Genomic DNA, 21439 nt, shown 5'->3' with positions numbered 1-21439 from the left:
GTTTTGGCCAGAGATAGGACTACCTGGTCTTTGAAACTTGATCCTCAGAAGGAAGGAAGGGGTTGTTAACAGTTGCTGAAGAAGTGTTCCCAAAAGCAGTCAGGCCTAGTAATTTAATCTGCGAAAGACCGAGTGTGCTAGCATCACGGGGACGGTGTAGTCTTAGGCAGACCGCTGAAGCTACTTCTGCTTTAACAAGCTGAATTTTTATGTAGGTGAGACCGCTGGTAATGACAGGAGTGGATAAAGGTAGCATGTTGACGCCGTCCGCACTTATTTCCACAGATACAGAAGAAGGACAAGCTGAAATAGTCATAAAAATGACGGCACATTAAATAAATGATGGGTAACTCCGCAAGTTTGTCATCTTAAAAGTACTAGTTTACATAACTATTGCTCCCCAACAAACTAAATTGCAATCTGTGCATAGTGTAACATATTTCTGCCATTTCGATTGACTGAAATAACTAATCTAGACATTAGTGTGGAGCAGCTGCAATTCAGAACACTCATTCATTGATATGGCAATGAGGCCGCAGAATAGTCCCACTGCAGCTTCACATACAGTAACTGGTACATGTTCTGTATTACTTTTGACTTGAAGAAAGAAAATGGGTATGACCAATATGCTACAAAGCCTCTTTTTTCCTTTACAAAATATGCAGATATATTTTATTGTACCAAAAAATACTGTATTTTACAGTATACAGCCTTGGCGACTGAAAGGGTTTCATCAATCGCAAATTCAGGCTTCAATTGTCTTCAAAAGTCATGGGCAGCTGTATTTTAGATCTATGAGTATACCATTTAACCAAGACAAACATATGCATAAATACGGTTGTGGCATCAATTTTGAATTGGCCTAATAGGCATTTCATTACGACAGTCATTTCTTGTAATACTAACAAGTTACCCATTTCTTATAATTATTTGGATGAACAGATGTAGCACAACTTTTTCCCAGCACCTGTGCAAGCTGCGCGACCATGGCTGTTGCCATAGCGGGGGTCTAAGCCTGACGCATGAACCACCCTCAGCGATGTTGCAGCAGCAGCACTATATATGGAGCCGGGACTTTAAGCTTTTTAAGTCGCAGCTTTGGAGACAGCAAATCATGCTACATTTGTACAGCTCTCATTGCAGACCTGGGCTGAACATAGAGAGTACTCTGATTGTAGGTCCTTACAAGTAAATCACTTACTTGCAAGGGATGCAAGGTGAGGCTGGATGTGTAACTCTTTCAACAGCACCGCAGCTGGCAGGTGGATTGTGAGATCACACCAGGCTTCCTCTGGTAGGAAAACATACGACCAGGCGGCAGATCGAGCTCTCCTGTGTGGCGGGGTTGCCTGCAGCAGAACTTCAGCTGGCTGCGCGGTGGGACTACTTGATGTGATTGTACCTAAAGGGGAAAAAGGGGCATTTTATGGTAAGCGACAGTAGAAAATATTACAGCACAATCATGCTGAAAAACAGGGACCGAATAAGAGGAGATGCCTACGAATGGTTATTCAAATGATTCCCAATAACATTTTTCGAAAAGAAGTGCATGCAAAATAATATTTTTTTTTTTTTTTTTTTCATCTAGATCCCATCTTTCTGGTGTCCTTAGAGAGGTGAAGCTGGGAGTGTTAAATAGATTGCACATAGATTGAAATAATTCCATTGAGTTCTTTTTCTCCTATTTGGTATAAAATGCATGTTTCACATTTTTGTCAGAGTACATCTTTCTGGGATCTCTTGTATATTTGACATGGAGCTAAAACAAAATATGCTTTAAAATGTGACATGGCCAATACATCACTATTACCCCCTCATATAAAAAGAAATGGCACAGTTATTGAGCTTCTGCCATCATTTGGACTACTGCTTGAAGAATCTGCACTAGAGGATTTTACAACGTTAAAGCATGAAAACGTAATATATATAGTGGTATTTTTTGGGGGCGGGGGTTAACGTATTGCAGAGCTGTGGGATGCAGCACTGAAGTTAATCTGTCAAAAAACACATACGACTTTAGTTTACCGGACTGCACCAACGCCCAGATGCCCCGCATTGCAGCTTAGCAAACCCCGGCCGTTGTATTTATATTCCCTCAGATAAGGCCAAGAATCACAAACCTAATGGAGCAAAGTTGTGGATGCCCTCTGCATTATCTGGCTCAGATGCTAGAACTCTTGCCTTCAAACTGCTATCAGCTGCCTTGCTGGGCCCCGAGTCTAGGAACTTCATGATAGTTGACACCATGCTCCTAGCAGTGTTGACAATGGCCCTTGTGCTGGTTACCATGTTGTTGCAAATAAGCTGAACACCACCTAATAAAGAAAAAAAGTTTAAATGTATTTGATGAATGCAATAACACGGTTGTTTCTCTCTCCTCCTTTCACCCTTTTTGGTCAGCATGGGACATTTGGTTGCGGCGTTTTACCGTGACTTACCCCGCAGCCGCAACTGATCCACCACTGGAATCCCTGCCGCCGGCTGCTTCTAAGGCAAGTTTTATTACTGTTTAAGGTAGTGGGTTAATTTAAAGGGTTTTAGGGTTAGGGTATGGGGTTTTAGGGTTAGGGTATGGGGTTTTAGGGTAAGGGCTTAGGGTAGGGGGTTTTAGGGTAAGGGCTTAGGGTAGGGGTTTTTAGGGTAAGGCCTTACGGTAGGGGGTTTTAGGGTAAGGCCTTACGGTAGGGGGTTTTAGAGTAAGGCCTTACGGTAGGGGGTTTTAGGGTAAGGCCTTACGGTAGGGGGTTTTAGGGTAAGGCCTTACGGTAGGGGGTTTTAGGGTAAGGCCTTAGGGTAGGGGGTTTTAGGGTAAGGCCTTACGGTAGGGGGTTTTAGGGTAAGGCCTTACGGTAGGGGGTTTTAGGGTAAGGGCTTAGGGTAGGGGTTTTTAGGGTAAGGCCTTAGGGTAGGAGGTTTTAGGGTAAGGATTTAGGGTAAGGATTTTAGGGTAAGAGCTTAGGGTAGCAGGTTTTAGGGTAAGGGCTTAGGATAGGAGGTTTTAGGGTAAGGCCTTATGGTAGGGGGTTTTAGGGTAAGGCCTTACGGTAGGGGGTTTTAGGGTAAGGCCTTACGGTAGGGGGTTTTAGGGTAAGGGCTTAGGGTAGGGGGTTTTAGGGTAAGGCCTTAGGGTAGGGGGTTTTAGGGTAAGGATTTAGGGTAAGGATTTAGGGTAAGGATTTAGGGTAAGGATTTTAGGGTAAGAGCTTAGGGTAGCAGGTTTTAGGGTAAGGGCTTAGGATAGGGGTTTGGTGACAACGTGGCCGGCGGCGGCAGGTTCCGGTTGGCGGGGTGCGTCACTGCGAAGTGCCTGCAGTCATTTGGTCGCGGCAAAATGGCCGTGAGCAAATGTCGTAGACCGCTTTTCTGTATTCCTATATTGGTTATTGGTTGTAAGAACATTAAAAGTTGAAATAAAAGCGTGTAGAAAGTAGTGGCACTGCAGACACAACATATACACTTCAATGCCTTTGACCATGAATGTTCATTTTTGCCCAAGTTGGTAAATCTACCCAACTAGGAATTTTTTAATTTATTTTTTTACATGGCCACCATTCTTCTAACATCTGCTTTATATAACAAATTCTCAGCAGTACAACAATGGTAAACCTGTACCTTTCATGGAATAAAGGTAGGATTTGTGGGCATATTTACTAAGTGGTGTTATGTTATTTAACCCCTCCCGGCACGAGAAGACACCTCATTCTTTTTCCACACCGGGGGTGCCTTATGGAATAGCTCCACTTAGTAAATATGGACCTTTCCAATTACATTTGGTGGTATATCGTGTCAGACAGAGGTGGGCTTCCAGGCCTTCATTATAAAACAAAAACAAAAATTAAGGGAGCGCTGAAGCTGTTGAGCTTTTGCAGTTTTAATATCTGTTGATGCCGCACCTTTAATGATTTCTTACCCATGTCATGGAATGCTTTCAAGGCCTCACTTGTGTCTAAGACCCTTAAGATGAACCACAGCAATGGCTCCGACAGCTGGCACGTGGAAAGGGAGCCCTAAAGTAGGGGAAAAGAAACATGTCACCAGAACATTCTTGCGGATAAAAAGCTATGAAAGTACTCCGTATTCATCCACCTTCAAGAAAAACAAAAAAGTAACTTTTGTAACTGGAAGTCAGAATTTGTCAAACAAATTTACTCACATAGTTTGGTAGGAAACTGCCATATAAAAAGCAGATATCTATAGCATAATTGTAAAAAATCTATGCAAATGTTGTATATCTCAGCGTTCGGTCTTCCGTACTATTTCTGTTAAGCGCTCTCTCTGTTCACAGTTGGTATTCTATAAATGAAAATCTACACACGTCTGTCCTCGAGAAATGTTTCGACTTACTTGTCTTCCCATGTACCCACATGCCATGTATGTGAGTATTGGCTGCAGCATCACTTGCACTGTGGTAGCCTTCTTACTGAGGGTGGTTAATATGGTGAACAATCCATCCCCAACAGAAATAGCATCAAGTCCACCATGAAAGTTTTCGTGCTTTGTTAGGTGTAAACCACTGGCGCCTAAGGAAGGAACAGGGAAAAGTCACACATAAGGAATCCCATCTCCTTCAACTTCACTGCTACACAACCAAAACGGAGTTGATAGACTTGTTTAAGGAATATCAGTTCTCAATTATGCAGATAGCCTTCTGTGATGTAGAAGTATCCAAAGTGGGCACCCACTTCAATAATCAATTGGAGATGCAGGCAACTGCACATTCAAGTAACACAAGACGGAGGAGTTCAGGAATTGAGGACATAAAAAGGTGAAGCAAAACAAGAGGGCAGGTTGCTTTCAAAACTTACAAGCATAAAAAAAAAAAAACATGTTGGAGATTCTCTAGGCAAACTGGGTATTCCAACAAATAACTACCTAAAGTCCTTTTTAAACGCCACAATATGTACTACTGAATGTATTAACATTTTCATGTTTTTAACTTGAATTGATACAGGAGGGTCCACAGCTGAACTATGGACACCCGGGACGCTGCTGACTGCAGAGAAACAAGTATATTTTTCCTTTAGGCTCTCCAAATTTGTATCTGGCCACTTAGTCGCCAGAATAAATCTGCGACATCACATTCGGCTGATATCACAGCTTCCTATTGGCCACCTCAGCAAGGCGGCTATTTTGTTCAGTCGTTTAACTTCCAGGAACATCCTAAATTGAATCCAGTTCAAAATAAGTTGGCAGTGGTGGGATTGCGGCTTTAAAACAGTACTTCATCACATATTGCAAAGATCGAGATCATACAAAATAATTCACCTTTATTTGAAACTGGCCTCGTTAAGGGTGAGCATTTAAGACTACTCTCTATTAAGGGTCAATGTCATTCGTTTAGGCATAGAAGAAAACACTTACCAATAATCATTGCCATTGCACTGCTGTTACACTGGCCCAGGGCAGAAAGAATTTGGCTCATAATCTGCTGGTTGGCTAGCACCAAATCTGCAATGTATGCTGTGGAATTTTGTGTAGTGGAAGAATTACTGTTGGAATCCTTTCCCCCATAGACTTTCTCTTCATCGGAAACACTGTCAGTGGTGCTGCTTAGGATCGGTGTACGAGCACTAAACTCACGGTTACTTGACAGAGGCAGCTGTACCAAAATGTTAACCAGCTTTAGTAAGTCAAACATAAGCTGGTCCCGTGTAATTTCTCCACAAACTGCCTTGGCATCACCCGGTCGAATAATATTGGCAAAAAGGCCGCCGAAACAGGCCCTGGCACCCACTGAACTGTCAGAGCCACTTCGAGACACCACTTTGTCTGAGCATGTGATGTAGTGATGCACCAGAAACGTAACAGACTCGATTACTGCAGAGATGGTGCTGACTGAGACCACCTCGAAATTCTGTTCCAAAGTGAATTCTAGAAGCTTCACCTGTGCATCCAAGGGCCCCTGGCCTGTCTGAAAAGCGCCCCTGAAAAAGTAATAAAAAAAACAAACGTGAAATATTTCATCAACATTTAAATCAGGTACTTCAGGTTCAATCGCCTTCTCAAAGTTTGACCCTACATTTTGACTTGCAACTTTGGTAAAGGACATGTGATGGGTATAACTGTGACCGTCATGTTAACTTGTTAGACCAGGGGAGCGCAAACTTTTGTAGCTGCGCCCCCCTGCCTTTCCTCCGCTGGTGCTTGCGCCCTCTCACTTACCTTGATGCGGTGTCAAATGACGCTGTGGGGTCATGTCCCCCATATCGTCATTTGACGCGTGTGACGTCACTTCACATGACCCTGCGGCGTGATGTGCAGCACTTTGATTCAATAAAGCTGATTTTACTTCAAGTTTGGCTGATTCCCATCTCGCAGTGACCACCTATCACCTTTATTTCACTTTCAAATGACGCCGCGTTGCCATGGACACGAGTGACGCCGGCAGAGTCAAGGTAAGTAATAGTGTTGCAGAGGCCTCATGTGATCCCCGGCATTTAATTTAAATACCTGGGGGAAGAGCGCAGGACATCTGAAACCACCCGCGCCCCCTCCCCCTTCCCCCCTAGACAAATCTCCCGCCCCCCACATTGCGCACCGCTGTGTTAGACGCTTAACAGTTCTGTAGTTTTTATTGTGTAGCTGCAGGGTTAGTGTGAATACTGTCATTTTTGCACAACTCATTTCAGCCTTGTTACTAACATTTAATAGACAAAGTGTGTAACCAGTGGTTGTTTAACACGGCACTTCTTCAGAACCCACTGTGAAGTTAATTTAGAAATGCCATTAATGCATATACTTGCTTCAAGGGAAATATAGATGTTTACACATTACAACATTTGATCAGCCCAACGCAGAACAATAAAAACAACCCTTTGCTTTTATGAAAGGTAATGTAAAAAAATTGATCTCACATTGGTCCAACATGATGTTACAAACTCCAAAAATCCAGTATTGGATATTTCAATTAAAAATAAGTTGGTGTAAAAATGCAGTGCTGAGGATAACTATGCATGGTTTTAAAGAGCAATCCATACAAGATACAACATAATTATTTTTAAATAAATCAGTTCTGTAGTATTAGATCATACTTACTACATTTATAAAAAAAAAATTATACAACTCTTAAAGACAGTTTTACTGTTTTAATCTACTTAGCATCCTTTGATTTCTATAGCAGGCTTTAGCCACCTCCACAGCACTGCAAGATCTTTGCAACACTTTCCTGTTTGTGGTTATTTTTTCTCTCCAATATTCCCAGCAGTTTGAGCTGCAAACTAACAATAGATAATGTTACAGTAGTAATCTAAAAATACATTGTAGCTGCTGTGTTACACTGACTGAAGGATTACTTAAAACTGAAAGGCGGCCATTTCGTGAATCAGGCTCTCTGCTGATCAGGTACAGGAGAACGAATCGACCGACAACTTACGTAATTAGTTTTCAATAAAGGTAATCAAAGGTTGTATATATATATATGTATATATATGTATGTATATGTATATATTATATATATATATATATACACATATATATATACATATATATACAGTGTTCGACAAACCTGTACATTTGCACGCCCCGGCCGAGTGGATTTAACATCGTGGCGAGCTCCTATTGGCCCAGGCATCACGTTTGGTACTAACAGTTACTTTTTCAACTTCATGCACCTCACATTTTTATTAAAATTCAATGTTAAAACATGTATGTACCTTTGGCTGTTAAGAGGAACTAACTCCCAAACAAAGGCATAACACTGACTAGGTTTCCAGAACTGGCAGCTATTTAATACATGCTTACCTCTCTGTTGATAGTATATGAACGAGCTTCAATAAAAATTCACTAAACATCTGAGGGCTGGTAGAGGAGAGATGGACTTGTAACCGTGTCAGAAACTCTTGCATTGCCTGAGTAGCTGTAGGCCCAACCTGGAAAAAGTAGAGGTGGGAAAAACACAGATTTCAACCGGGTTACAAATTAAAGGAAAAAAAACTGGCATGTTTACCAAACGGAAAAAAAGGTACTAGTTTACTAAACTATTCCTGTGCTATATTTCCTCCCCACCCAAAAAAAAACCTGGGAACCTTGGATAAGCAACAAATAACCCCAGGTTCGCAAAGCCCACATCCTCCTCTAAGGCTGCGTCCTCTGTGCCGCTGACTGTGGTCATGCTTGAGAGCAGTGACATCACCAACTCTCCAAGCATGAGCGCTCGGCTGCCCGTGGCAGGGGATCGTGACTGGCGCTGATTTGTTCAGGTGATAATGTGACCCTTCAGCGCGCCTGAAACAACAAATTAATCTGTTTCGGCAAGCACCTATCGCCCGCGAGCGTACGGGCACGGGCAGAAAGATTTGAATTAATCGTGCAGACAGCGCTAAGCGCCAAGCGCAATCAGCGGCACAGTGGACTCAGCCTAAGAAGCTGGCTAATATTAGGACTCTTCTATTAAGACTCATACACTTAAATAGGTTTAAATACTTTTTCAGTCCTTTAACACAGATTAGGCGATTATGCAATTTAACTACTTTTCTGAAATAACTAAAATGACCAGTGTTAAAATGTTCTGTACAATACACCTATGCTTTGATTCAATGAGATGTACAACACTGACCTCCCCTTCCCTCCACCATTATGATAAACGTAATACAATTTGAGAAATAAAAAAATATTACATTTGCGAAAATGAGATTCACTATATTTGGATTCAGACAGGATGCATTCTCATTTAAACCAGGGGTGGGCCACAAAAGTTCTCAATGAACACCAACAGGTCAGGATTTAAGGATATCCCTGCTTCAGCACATGTGGGTCAGTCAAATGCCTGAGCCACTGATTGACCCAACTGTGCTGAAGCAGGGATATCCTTAAAACCTGACCTATTGATGGCCCTTAAGGACTGGAGCTAGCCACCTGATCTAAATTGTCTGCAAAACAGTCCGTTTTAAGTATGAACTGTTTAGCAGCTAATGGCAAATGTTGTAAAGTTGAAAATACCAAATGTTGGCCTAATTTTTTTTAGAGCTGCTTAGTGTAGCAAGCCTTACATTACGCTCAACACCAGTTTTAGCTAGAAACAATAGTGCATGTGCTATACAGTGCCAATGAAAAACGGTGCTTTTTTTAAAAAAAATTTTTATTTATTTTTTTATTTATTTTTTTTAGCCCGTCTACATTGCTAAGAGCCTTCACAAATATTACATGGAAATATAATCTATGGATTCTTAAATTACATTGTAGCATTCTAAACTGTCATGTAAAGATTTGTCAAGGAGAGCATTGAAGGATCTCCTTAAATAAAAATGAATGGTACAGAAAGATAAGTCAAATCGTGGAACGTGCTCATGGTCAGGATCATATTCCTTCCATTTGTGTGCACTACTCTGCATACGGAGCCAACACATTGAAAAGTGGCTGCAAATACCAAGCTATTTTCTTAATTCTAGATGCCATATCAGTCATTCTGCATAAAATTGCACATGGGGAGGAAGACATGAAAACCACCACAGATGCTAGAAAATCTGAGCTTCGCTTTATCAACAGACATGTTTACCTGGGGACTGTGTTGGTTGGTCCCATGAGGATTTGTTCCTGAGAGGAATTTTACAATCACATGAAGAAGGTTTGGGTCTGACACCAGCAGCTGGGCAGTATTTTCCTGAGCTCCAATGGTGCTGATGGGTGCAGCTTGAAAAATGAACAAGTAAGGCTCAGTACTTTAAAATAACACATGTACAGAGGTACATCATCACAACAACACTCAAGCAAAGATTTATTGAAGCTTAAATGTGTGTGTGTTTATATATTTATTATTTTTAAACATTGAATAAACAGATGCAGCAATCATTGCAACCGCTGCCGCACTTTAGAGGAACACAATGTACCATCAGGAGAAGCGGCCATTGCATTGAATGAAACACACCTAAGAAGGGGGTTACCCCAACTTCCAGGGACCCCCCACCCCATTAAAGAATGTACAAATCCTAATATCTTGGGAACCAAGGATCCCGGTAGTCAAGAGGTCAAATGACCAAGGTTCAGCTCCAAGGGCGCACACAGTTTAATGTATGTATTTATACAGTTTTTTAGGGGGGTTCGGGGGGTAAAATGAGCTGTATGAATTACTGTGTTAAAGGTGCTCACTGCATCTACCATCACAGGCTCCAAAAGATAATTGATTATAGCAGCACAGGCCCGTCAAAGCTACTGCACAGGCTTGTCACCAAAATGAGGCTCAGCTGCAACAATCCCACTTCCAGACTAACCTCAAAGCTACAAGACAAGCTTGCCACACGTACTTACAGTTAAGTGGCATGTTTGTCATCAGTGTGAGGCTGTGAAGAACCAGGCACCATGTCCGGAGCAAGGTATTTGGATGCCAGGCCAGGACGGTTAGAAAGCTGGTTATGGATGCTGAAATAGGAAAGATATGCAAATTAAGAAAAAGTAAGGTCCAACAAACATTTCAAGTCACTCATAAGAACCATAATGACAGCTGATCATACAAGAGACTGCATAGTTTTGATGCCTATCAAACCAAATAGTTTTTATGGATTCAGAATACCAAAAATATATAGGTTAACAAGTTTATGTTCAGTTGTATACAAGTATTCAATATATTGTAAATATAGAGGGTGTTTGTATTGCGAGCATAAATCATAAAAGTAATCTGTAAAGGTTGCTCACAGTGCTGCTAAAATGTGACAATGAAAAATTGCATCATGGATTGCATAATTGAGAGGACCATTAATAAAAGCAGCTGCCTACAAATGTAGTGGGTTTAATTATTCTCCATTTGATATATTGGGATATACTCAGGCCTACGGTCAACCTTTACAGTGCATAGGCCAGAGTGCTCAAGTCTTGTTAAGCAGGGGGAGGAGAGGGCCCTATCTGCGACCGGCGTGAGCCAGGCGGCGGTGAAGGACCCAGTTGATAGACTAAGAAGGTAGACCCAAATTCTGGTACCGGCTGAGCAGGTGCCTCAGGGCACAGGATAGTTGGCCTGCGTCTCCCCCTTTAGAGGGTCCTGGATATACTGCACCAGCATTTTAAATAAACCTTATGGAAATTCTGTTACGAGATATACTGGGATATGTGGAATTAGTTAAGATAACAATGTCACTTGCTACATCTGCAGGTGTATGATTGAACAAGTAATGGAACCACCAAAAGAAACAATTCTCCCTTTTTGATAAAAAGCAAACATCATGATTATTGCCATGAACTTATAAACTGTGAAACCCTAACAGGGAACATAGTATCTGGGTAGTCCATCCATGGCAGTGCGCACCAAAGGTTTAAGTCCCACACTGCAGCTGAGATAGGACAGAAAACTGTCTACCTATAGGAGGCCCTATAGCCACACCGCCTTTTTTACATTTAGGCCTTGCCCCCGCTGCCTACTGCAGCGCCCGCTGTGGCGGACGCTGCACGGACGAGAGCCCTCCCCTCAATGGCGCCGGGCCCGCTGCGAGGGGGGGGCTGCAGCGCCGTGGTGCGAGTTGCTCCTGCTCTCAATAGAATTGAGAGCAGGACTCGCGACGGAGCGATAAGCCACGCCCCCCCCCCCCCCGGGCGGTTCAGCCAATGAGGGCGAACCTGCCGGGTGACGTCATGGCCGCGCCCCTGTCACTCCCCTGCCACGCCCCCCCGGTCTCTCTTCCTGCAGTGAGCTGCAGACCGGGGAATCGGCTGCACGCGCCGCCAATCTCGCAGGCGCGCGTTGCAGCGGAGTTACCGGGGCTTTAGCCTTAGTCTTGCAGTCTCAGAACTGAAAACTACATTCCGACATATTAATGCCACCTCACAAAGAAAGAGGGTCGGGAATTGGTGCACACTCACAGATACACTACACAGAAAGACAATAACGGTAAATATGTTAACAATTTTCTCCTTTCCTGGTGGTCCCATGACAATGGGCACCAAAAAGAGAAAATGTCCAAGCAGTACCAAAGAAGGGAGGGAAAGTAATAACAGCGAACAAAAAAATAAATTAAACTACAGGTCTATTTATTTGTAGTCACAACAGCCCGGATAACTTTTCGGCCAAAGCATGCATCTGCTGAAGCATGAACATTGAAATGATAGGACTGTATTTAAACAAAAGGGTTCATGGAAGACCAAACTGCTGCCCTGCATAATTCTGCGGGAAAAGCTTGAGCTTTCGCTCTCCATTAAGTGGCAATGGATCTTGTGGAATGAGCTTTCAGACCTTCCCGTAGCTTGCCTCCCTTGTACTGTAGAAGCCTTCCTAATAGCGCTTACTACACAATGACATGCACATGTAGCCAACCTTACAGCTCGCGTGGCTGCAAATGAGCTGCAGAAAAGCTGAGGCGCTGGGAGAGGGGGCTGCTTCGACAGCGCTGCGCAGGGTCCATGTTTGTCAATGGGACCTCCTGCAATGTAATTCTTCCAGGTTGTGATCGGTGCAGTCGTGGCAATGCAAACTGTAAGGATGCGGTTATAGTACTGGCTACAGCAACGTCGCACAGCGCCGTAGCAAGTACATGCAGTCCGTCGCTGTTGCCCATAGTGGGTGCGACTGCGACGGCGCTGCAGAGGGACGGAGAGGTCGCGATTGCCGGTAGTCAAATGACTTTTTCGGCAATAGCCGCGTGACGTCAGCGGTTCATCCAATGAGGGAACCGCTCATGGCCACGCCTCTGCCACGCCCCCCGGTTGCCCTCTGGTCTCCTGCACCAGAGTACAGGAATCGCGATTGCGGACATCACATGGTCGCCGAAGCCCTTAATATAAGCGCAGCCTAAGTTTGGCTAAATCTATAGTATGGCATATCCTCCCAAAGGGGAAAGAAAGAGCCTGTCTGACGTTTGCGATCTGATATGGTAATGCGCTGACATCTCACAACGTCCAAAGAATGAAGAGTTTGCTCCTTACTGTTTGATGGATTCAGACAGAATAATGGAAGGATACGTTTTGGTTTAGGTGAAAAACCGATGACTTTTGCAATAATTGCTATACTGGCCTAAGGACCACCTTATCCTGGTAAAAGACAAGAAAAGTTTCCTTAACATACAGTATCATTCTTGTAGCTCACCGATTCTACGTGTTGATATTGCTACCAAAAGAACAGCTTTTAGAGTAATATCTGTATCAGATGACTGCAGAAGCGATTTGAACAAAGATCCTGCAAGATCAAAAACTAGGGTTAAGTCCAAGGAGGGAACTGAATCCCTGAATTGTGGTTTAATTGGTAGCATCGACTGGAAAAAGCGTATAAAATCAGATCCACGAAGTCAGTTGTTTTCCCAGTAGTGCAGATAGTGTCGTCACCAGAACTTTTAGGAAATGGACGTTGAGTCCCATCTCCAGACCTGATTGTAAAAATGTTAAGCCTGACTAGAAAGATGGATTTAAAAAAACATTTGATCGCCTGCACAACTCGCAAAAACTATGCCCAATTCTGTAATACACGCTCGATGAATTAGTTTTCTTTGCGGTCATTAAAATTTGAATGGCTTTCAGAGATGGCTCTCTATTTTGTAGCAGGCTCAGCTGAACCGCCAACCTAACTCTCTGGTTTGGGGGGCTTAATCTGATCGTGACAAAATCAGACGACACTGGCAACCGCCATGGCTGGTCCTCTAGATTTTGATGAGCTGTGGGAACAACGTTCTGCTGCGTCAGAATGGGATTATAGCCACGATCTCTGCTTTGCCCTATTTTATTTTCCCGAGTACCCTTGGAATTAAGGGAGTGGAAATATATACAGTAGCTGGAAACTCCACTTGACAGAGAGGGCGTCCATGTAAGTCACTACTGGATACAATTCTTCTCTGTTTATGTTCACGGTTGAGGCATGAGATCGATTTGAGAAAGACACCTTTTTCTGAACTAATATAATCTGCTAGAGACCATTCTCCAGGGGTATGGTCTTTCGACTCAGGAAGTCTGCTGTTGCATTCCCGGAATATGTATTACTGTCAGGTCATGTGATATTCAGCCCAATTGAAAATAGGAACTACCTCCTTTAATAGTGTCAGACACCTTGTTCCTGTTAGACAATTGGATGGCTGTTACTTGTATGAGTGACTTTTAGCCTTTTCTATGTTTGCTGAAAATAAGATAATTACCTGCATTATGGCCCTCAAGTCTAAAATAATTGGAGCAGTGTAAGCAAGCAAGTCATTTTCCTTGAGCCATCATTGTGCATAGGTTGGGCTGGCCAACTCAGTTCCAGTAGTGAGTGACCCCTTCTCGATCAGGCAAAGAGCAACTTTGCTTCAGATTGTTGCCTTGATCCCACCACTGCAGAAAATCTTTTATATGCGCTGGAATTCATACTGTTTGCAGATGATTTCTTCTTTGGCTATCCCACGGACTAAAAGTTTACCTGAAATATCTTCATGTGGCATATAGCCCATTTTACAATTTTTATGGTCGACGAAAGACTTCCTATGAGCTTCAATCATTACCAAGCTTGAAGGTACTGTTTGTTCCTAAATGTTCTCATCTTTCGCCTTAAGATTTTTCTTTTTGTCAAGAGGAAGAGGAACTAACCCTTGCACTGTATCTAATTCCTAGGAACCTTTTCCTTTCAGATAGGATAAGTTGATACTTTATTACGATTGTTGAACTAACTCTTGCCAGGTGCGGTAGCAAAAGCAGTTTGTCTTGGGTGTTTATTAAGAGGTTGTCCTGGTAGTGTAATATCTGAATCCCCTCTTTTCTTATCTCAGCAATTTAGGTTACTAGAACCCTTGTGACGTTGGGGAACCAAAAGGCAGCGCTATACACTGGAAGTGGCCTTGTCCCACGGCTATTGGTAAAATTAGGCATCCTTCAGATCCACAGTCACCAACCAGTCAAGTAGCTCCACTGCTGCAATGACTGTATACAGAGTTACCATAATTAATTGTTGTATCGAGGAACGGGTTAACTGTTTTTAGATCTAATTTGGCCTTAAAACGAGGCATTCAGTATCGGGAACATTATTGAATATACACCTTGTCCTCTGGTGTGATGGTACTGGACTTCTAGTTCTGTTATCCAACAATTATTTTATGCTTTATTTGTGGGTTTGAGCTGACACCTGGTTTTCTTGGTGTGTTGGATGTCAGACATATTTCTTTCGGGAACCCTACTGAATTCCAAAAAATAGTCTCTGGAAATTGTGCCGCAGATCCAGGAGTCTGAAATTGGTTGATCCACAAATCTCTCAAAAATACTGTAGTCTTTCACCAACAATTGCCAGTTGTGCTTCTCATCTCATGCAAATCTTAATGTGTTGCGATATGGGGGACCACGACCTCAAGGGATATGAATTTGTTTTTTTAGCTCTGGCCGCCTCTCCAAGCTGTCGACCTCAAGTGAGCTCTTCCTGATCTATTTGATCTCATATCCCTGAATTCAAATCTTTTACTTTTGCCCCATATGTAATTCTTCTCATCCTTCTCTCCTGAAGTAAACATATTTGTGCCCTCAGAAGCCTTCTTAATTTCCCATAATCCAGATTCCGTGGCCAATTTTAGTATTGAAAAGCATTAATAAATAAAAGACCTCATGACGTCTCTCTCGAAAGCTTCTTCAATGTTCGCAATTCGCAGCTTCATGGCCCTTAAAATCAACGTTTTAGCTACCAATGGTTTGCAAGTTGTTTCTGCAGCTACACGTTAATTTCTTGTTCTCTCTTCATACGTTTGTCCATGACATCGGAAAACAAAGTTGCATCGTCCACCGGTAAGGTTGACTTTCTTGCCACTTCCAACTTCGGGGGAAGTCCATATCTCCACACATTTGTCTTAAAAAGGTCTCAATATCTAGGAAGTTTACACAAATGTACCCATCAGTCCACTCGTGCTTAATTATATACTTTATGACCTTGTGAACCAAGAAGGTTCTGTGTTTTCTTTGCAATCTTCTGAACATTTTATGTTTAGGATCAGGAGCCTGACCTGGATCTTCAATGTCCAAAACTTCACGCACAGCATTGATCAGAGGTTCGACCAGACCAAGGTAAAAGCATGAAGGTTCCGCTTGTACACCCTCATTTTCGGATGACTCAGGATCCATATTGGATATTTTAAACTGCTCCTCTTCTGAAGAGATCAAAGGTCTGAAGAGATCTATCCAAACATGTAAGTAATCTCCTCTGTTTGCGATCTTTGCCTCTAGACAGGGACAAGGTAACGTCATCCAGGATAAGGTGGTTTAGGTGGTTCTTTAGCCGCTTCCATTAGGTAGTTTTTACAGATTTTAGTTCTCCAACATGTCGCAAGCTGAACAATAAATAGTTGGTCTTGTGTGGCCTTTTTCTTTTTCTGTCCTATTGCAGCTGAAGGGTGGGACTTGACCCTTTGGTGCCCACTGCCACAGCACAACAAGGAATTGTTTGGGATAAACCTGTAAGCAGGACAGGAATCTAATCACCTCCCACACAGAACCACCACGTATAACCTATAAACCCCAAAAAGTCAACATAAAAGTTCTGTGGATAATGATAATAAAACATTACTATGTAAAATAAAACGGTCAGGTACTGAATATTTTTTATTTTATTTAGTCTGGCTCTTTACACAGAAAGTTACCTTGGTTTAAAGAGATGACTGGTATCCTATTAGCGTTGTACAGAAAAAGATCAGTTCCGTTCTCCTTGCCTCCAGACGAGCTGGAATTGAGGCTCAATGTGAGCCATAACTGCAGAAGAGACTCCAGCTAAAAATGCATAAGGTAGAAATAGTCGATTAATCAAAACTGGCAAACGAATAAACCAACACATCACCTCAGCCATGACCGCTATTCTAGTGCATTGTGGCCAATATTTACTAAGCGATACTATTCCATAAGACACCTTGGAGCGCCGGAAGACACCTTAGTTTTAGGGGTGGTCTCATGGAATAAACGCTAAGTGAGAATGGCCAATGTCTTTAGTGACAGTCCAAGACTTTAACATTAGATTGCATGCTCTTCGGAGCAGAGACTCCTTCTACAATGTTACTTTTATGTCTGAAGCACTTCTCCCCATGTTCGGTTATTTGTATTATTTGTCATTTATATGATTGTCACATGTATTACTACTGTGAAGCGCTAAGTACATTAATGGCGCTATATAAAGACATACATACATTTCAATATATGCCAAAAGACTAATCAGAATTAGGCAAAATAGTGCTATCAAGAGCTCAACACTATCATAAACCCTGCTTTTTCCTGTTAAGTGGGCCACATCCTCAAAAAATAAGTGCCGTTTCATTGGGAAAAAAAATAAAAAAAATCATCACAGCCGTGTCTACAAGTACACAAACGCACATTTAGTGAATGGGTAAAACGACACAGGTGAAGGGACCTGTACCTGAACGTGATGCACTTGCAGAATGGAAAAGAGCTTGTTGAAACAGGCACTCAGCATGGGTATGGAAGACGACTGAACAATTAGCTGGTTCGTCTGACTGGCTGCATGTAGCCCGCGCAGGAGAGAGTCGTCAGTCCCACTGGAAGGTTGTGATACTAGGGAGCAATGAAAATCAACAAACTGATTTAGCACAAGTTCTTCGGTGCTGAAATAGTACGTAAAGCATACAACTGCAATGCTTAGCTTGTCTATCCAATTTTGAATGCTATACACATACATGTTGGAGATGAATTGGTCAATGCTTGTAGAATGGAATCTGCCTCAAGTGTGGACATCATCTTCAGCATTAACTCTGCTTGCTGTTCAAGCCCAACTTCCAAACGGGCGTCCAGAGCTGTAAAAAGGAATGTGTAAGAGTTAGACAAACTACCCGTCCAATCAAAATGCCTGATGTATCTGTGATGTGTATGAAACAAAGTGTAACATTATTTTGAATGTATGCGATATACAGATACAAATAGGAATGATTTTGTAAATCTCTCATGCTCAAGAATCCATTTACAACCTCCTAAAAATCTTTTCTTAATAAAAAAAAAAATGGACAACCCAAAAACATTATACAAGTCATACATTAATAATAGCTGTCACAACATGAAATAAAGTAGGAAGAGACTGTGGGAACCTTAAGCTGGCATTGAAGTCAAATATCCAGTATACAGTAGATGAAAGTAAACACCATGTATCCTGGATGTATCCAGTATACACCATGAAATGCAAAAGGGGTTTCTGACAGTAATGTAGCAAACATGTTCCAGCTATATACAACCATACTTAATTTGTAAAAGCTAGAAATGCCTTGATGTGACGCTTTAGAAATTCTACATACTGCTCACCTTGAGACACTGACACGGTCACTGTTTGGGTGCCGTTCTTTTCGATGGTGGCTGGTGGTTTTGCGACCGGTATTCCAACGCCTCCAATGTAAGGGTTGTAATTGTAGGTGCCATAATCAGCACCCCAGTAATCATACCATGTGCTGCTGATGGGCTTTTGGGTTAACGAGGAAAGGAAATACACAATACATTTATCAAAACACATCAAGAAGTGGCGTTTAAAGTTTAGTTTTAAAATATTCGTATTGTTACATTTAAAATGTCATGTTTAACCATTTCAGGACAATACAGTATATACTATAAATGCAACAGAACTAATTCCCTCTACGACAACTACAGAATAATTTTATTATAAATCATTATTTTTTTTTACAGTAAGTAATGATTTGGGGCCTATTACTTAACGATGTATCATAATTGGAAATTATAAAATTTGGGAAGCACAGCACTAATTATTATGTGGTTTTCCCAAAAATATTTAATTGAACATTTAAAGAATTGGCAAGTCGATAAGGTCTAGAAAGTAAAACATACTAAAAGGGAGAGTATTTTGTGCTCCTCCCCATCCTTAAGACGCCTTGTATTAGCCTGTCAAATTTTGGAATAATTATCCAACGGTAATTGTACTAGTGATAACGGTCATAAACACACAATTATAAATATGGTACAGAAAGGTTCAGAGAATTGCAGTCTACCCTTAGGAGAATACCACAACCCATATTACACACTTGATTTTACTCTATAAATGATTGAAATTGTTCCGACAAAAAATAAAAAAAAAACACACTTTAGCGATACAAATCTTCAAGATCAGATGGCTGGTTATTTGTAAAAGCACAATAAGGCTGTGCTTATAGTGCCGGTGACGCCGCATCAAAACAAATGTATTGACGCCATCACGTGCGCTTATAGTAAGAGCGACACGACGGCTTGGTCGCAATGGCTGGAAGTCACTTCAATTTGACTTTTCCAGCGACTGCAGCGTGACGTCACCATAAGCGCGGCCTAACATCGAAATAGGTGCATCTTGGGACATCGCGGAAAATAAAAGAAATTGCAAAGAGGAGAATTTTAAAGTTATGTTAAAACTCACGTGCCATACCTTGAAGACTTTGGCTGCGAGGGGATCTTTTTCCAAATCAATATCTAAAGGATCAATATCAACTTCCATCAGGTCTTGTAGTAATTCAAGGTCAATTTCTTTATCTTTATCCAAAGATGATAGAGGTGGACCACCTTTGGGTGATGAAAACAGCTTTAATACTGCCAAGTAGCAAGCTCTGCCACCTAAACACCTGGGCCATGATCACTGGGCAATTTTAAGGCTGTGCTTTCATGCTTTCCATTCATTTGAATTTATGGAGATAAGAAAAACTTACACACTCATGTTAATCATGCGAAATATTTGTCAAAGGATGTAACATTTTGCCCTCAATCTTACATCCTCATCAACGCTTCCCTTCCAGAACAGCCTGCATTGTGTTGGGGTTAATTGCTCCAGGGCATTCTAATTCCTCCACTGCAATAAAGGGGCCATCTAGCAGTGATATAGTGAAAGAGGAATTCTTAATGCAAAATTAACGAATACAATTGCCATATTCAAATATTTAAAAAACCCAATAGATTTTAGTTAGTTTTTCTATCCCATACAAAAAAATACTTGTTTCCCCAAAACAGGTCGCTAATTCAGCCAACTTTTGTTCTTCATGGAAGTTACAGAAATATTTAATTTTCATTCAAATATTTTCAGATTTGCAGATCTTTATAAGGAGCTAAATGTTACGATAGGGATTGACTGGCCTGATTTCCTGAATACATAAAAGGCAAAAACACTTGAGCAGCCAACATAACGTCATAAGAAGCACAAATCATTATCTAATGAGAGGGGCCTGGTTGGACAAGCAGTATTTATTGTTTCCATCACACTGTTCATTCATGCTCAACAGGCCACACACTTGTTTAGGAGGAAATTTTTACACAATATACGGGAACTAAAATATCCAAAGCAAAAGTTCTCTCATTCTAGTGGGTAGTAAGTGGTTTCCTCACAAGGGTCATCACGTTTGTTTACCTGCCATGTCTGGTGTCAAAGGCTCATCTATTGTCTCCACTAGAGGTACAGAGGACTGATGCAGGGAGTCATCAGAATCCAAAGCAGAAGCACCCGCCTCCTCTCCCATTGCTCCTTCATCCAGTGCATCAGCAGCACTAGGGGCCAACAGCTCCCCTGCAGACAAAACGAATGTCAACTATGCACCATTATGGCCCATGTTTGCGGAGTGGTGTTTTACTAGAAGTGAATAAGGTGTGTTTCGGCACTGGAAAGTGTGTTCTGGCATAGCACACCTTAATAAATATGACTCAATGTGCTATATATACTGCAATATGTACACTTGAAAAGTATTATTCTGGTTATTGCTGAAAGGGTATGCTTACAAATTGACTGCATTGTCTTGCTGCTACCATTTACATTACATCGATTGATAAAAGCTCCATAAAGTATATGCACAAGATTCAGTTTTCTCCAAGCAGGACAGACAAATTTAAATATTACCTTATGATATGATCCTCTTAAATGGAAGAACATGGGTAAAGATGCATTTGCCTCTTATGACTATTGTCAAAACAATATCAAACTACATCGAGCAAAAGAAAGGTTAATGATTTTTTTTTTTTAAGCTCTTTCAAGGAACGAAAAATGACGGTTTAGAATTTCTAGTGATTAGTTCACCTGAAATGCTATGAAATACCCAATGAAAATGAAATATTCAGAAAAACAAAAAATAGTACACATAGCAAAGTGCATTCATTTCAGCCAAAGAAAACCAAATCAAAACCATTAACCACTAAAGTGATAGGGCTTTGTCTTCTTTAGAATGTAATCTTGAAATAGGCTGTACATGTAAAAATGATTGTGATCAAGGAGTAGTCAGTTCTGCTCCACATACCTGCTAAAATGTCCTGGAGCATGCAGGTCAGAGAATACTGAGCCCAAGCTCCACCCCACGAGATGTCTCCTCTGTTGAAGTCTGTTCCAACTAGCAACAGCAGCAGCCTCTCTAGCTGCTGCTCATTCACAACTTCACACAAATGTATTGTTGGACGTGTGGCATTTGCTATTCTGGCGAGCACCTAAAACAAATATAAGCAAAGATTGGCATTATCGTTATATACGTTTAACATTAATCATTAAACATGCAGGACAGGCTGACATACAATGGGTCCAGAAATTATTCACCAACATGTACCTTTTGTATATAGTTTAAATGTGGGTGCTCAAATCTGACAA

General features: G+C 41.6%; 1 protein-coding gene across 8 annotated transcripts in view; it reads right to left on the bottom strand.

Moving 5' to 3' along the window:
- BIRC6 (baculoviral IAP repeat containing 6) overlaps positions 1–21439 on the bottom strand; it is a 240383-nt gene that overhangs the window by 132445 nt on the left and 86499 nt on the right. For 5 of the 8 annotated variants that reach the window (XM_075596608.1, XM_075596610.1, XM_075596613.1 and 2 more), the window contains exons 36-51: positions 21099–21282; positions 20222–20377; positions 19244–19386; positions 18151–18304; positions 17535–17651; positions 17258–17412; positions 16494–16620; positions 10243–10353; positions 9494–9627; positions 7741–7868; positions 5362–5924; positions 4345–4520; positions 3911–4007; positions 2121–2315; positions 1202–1402; positions 24–303 (exon numbers count right to left, since the gene is read on the bottom strand). In XM_075596608.1, coding sequence (XP_075452723.1) covers positions 24–303; positions 1202–1402; positions 2121–2315; positions 3911–4007; positions 4345–4520; positions 5362–5924; positions 7741–7868; positions 9494–9627; positions 10243–10353; positions 16494–16620; positions 17258–17412; positions 17535–17651; positions 18151–18304; positions 19244–19386; positions 20222–20377; positions 21099–21282 — 2921 coding nt within the window. The remainder of the gene's footprint in view (positions 1–23; positions 304–1201; positions 1403–2120; positions 2316–3910; positions 4008–4344; positions 4521–5361; positions 5925–7740; positions 7869–9493; positions 9628–10242; positions 10354–16493; positions 16621–17257; positions 17413–17534; positions 17652–18150; positions 18305–19243; positions 19387–20221; positions 20378–21098; positions 21283–21439) is intronic. The other 3 variants (XM_075596614.1, XM_075596615.1, XM_075596611.1) reach the window with 3 other exon arrangements.

The sequence above is a fragment of the Ascaphus truei genome, chromosome 4 (assembly GCF_040206685.1).
Source record: "Ascaphus truei isolate aAscTru1 chromosome 4, aAscTru1.hap1, whole genome shotgun sequence".
Classification (NCBI taxonomy): Eukaryota; Metazoa; Chordata; class Amphibia; order Anura; family Ascaphidae; genus Ascaphus; species Ascaphus truei.
This window is presented reverse-complemented; position numbering and strand designations above follow the sequence as displayed.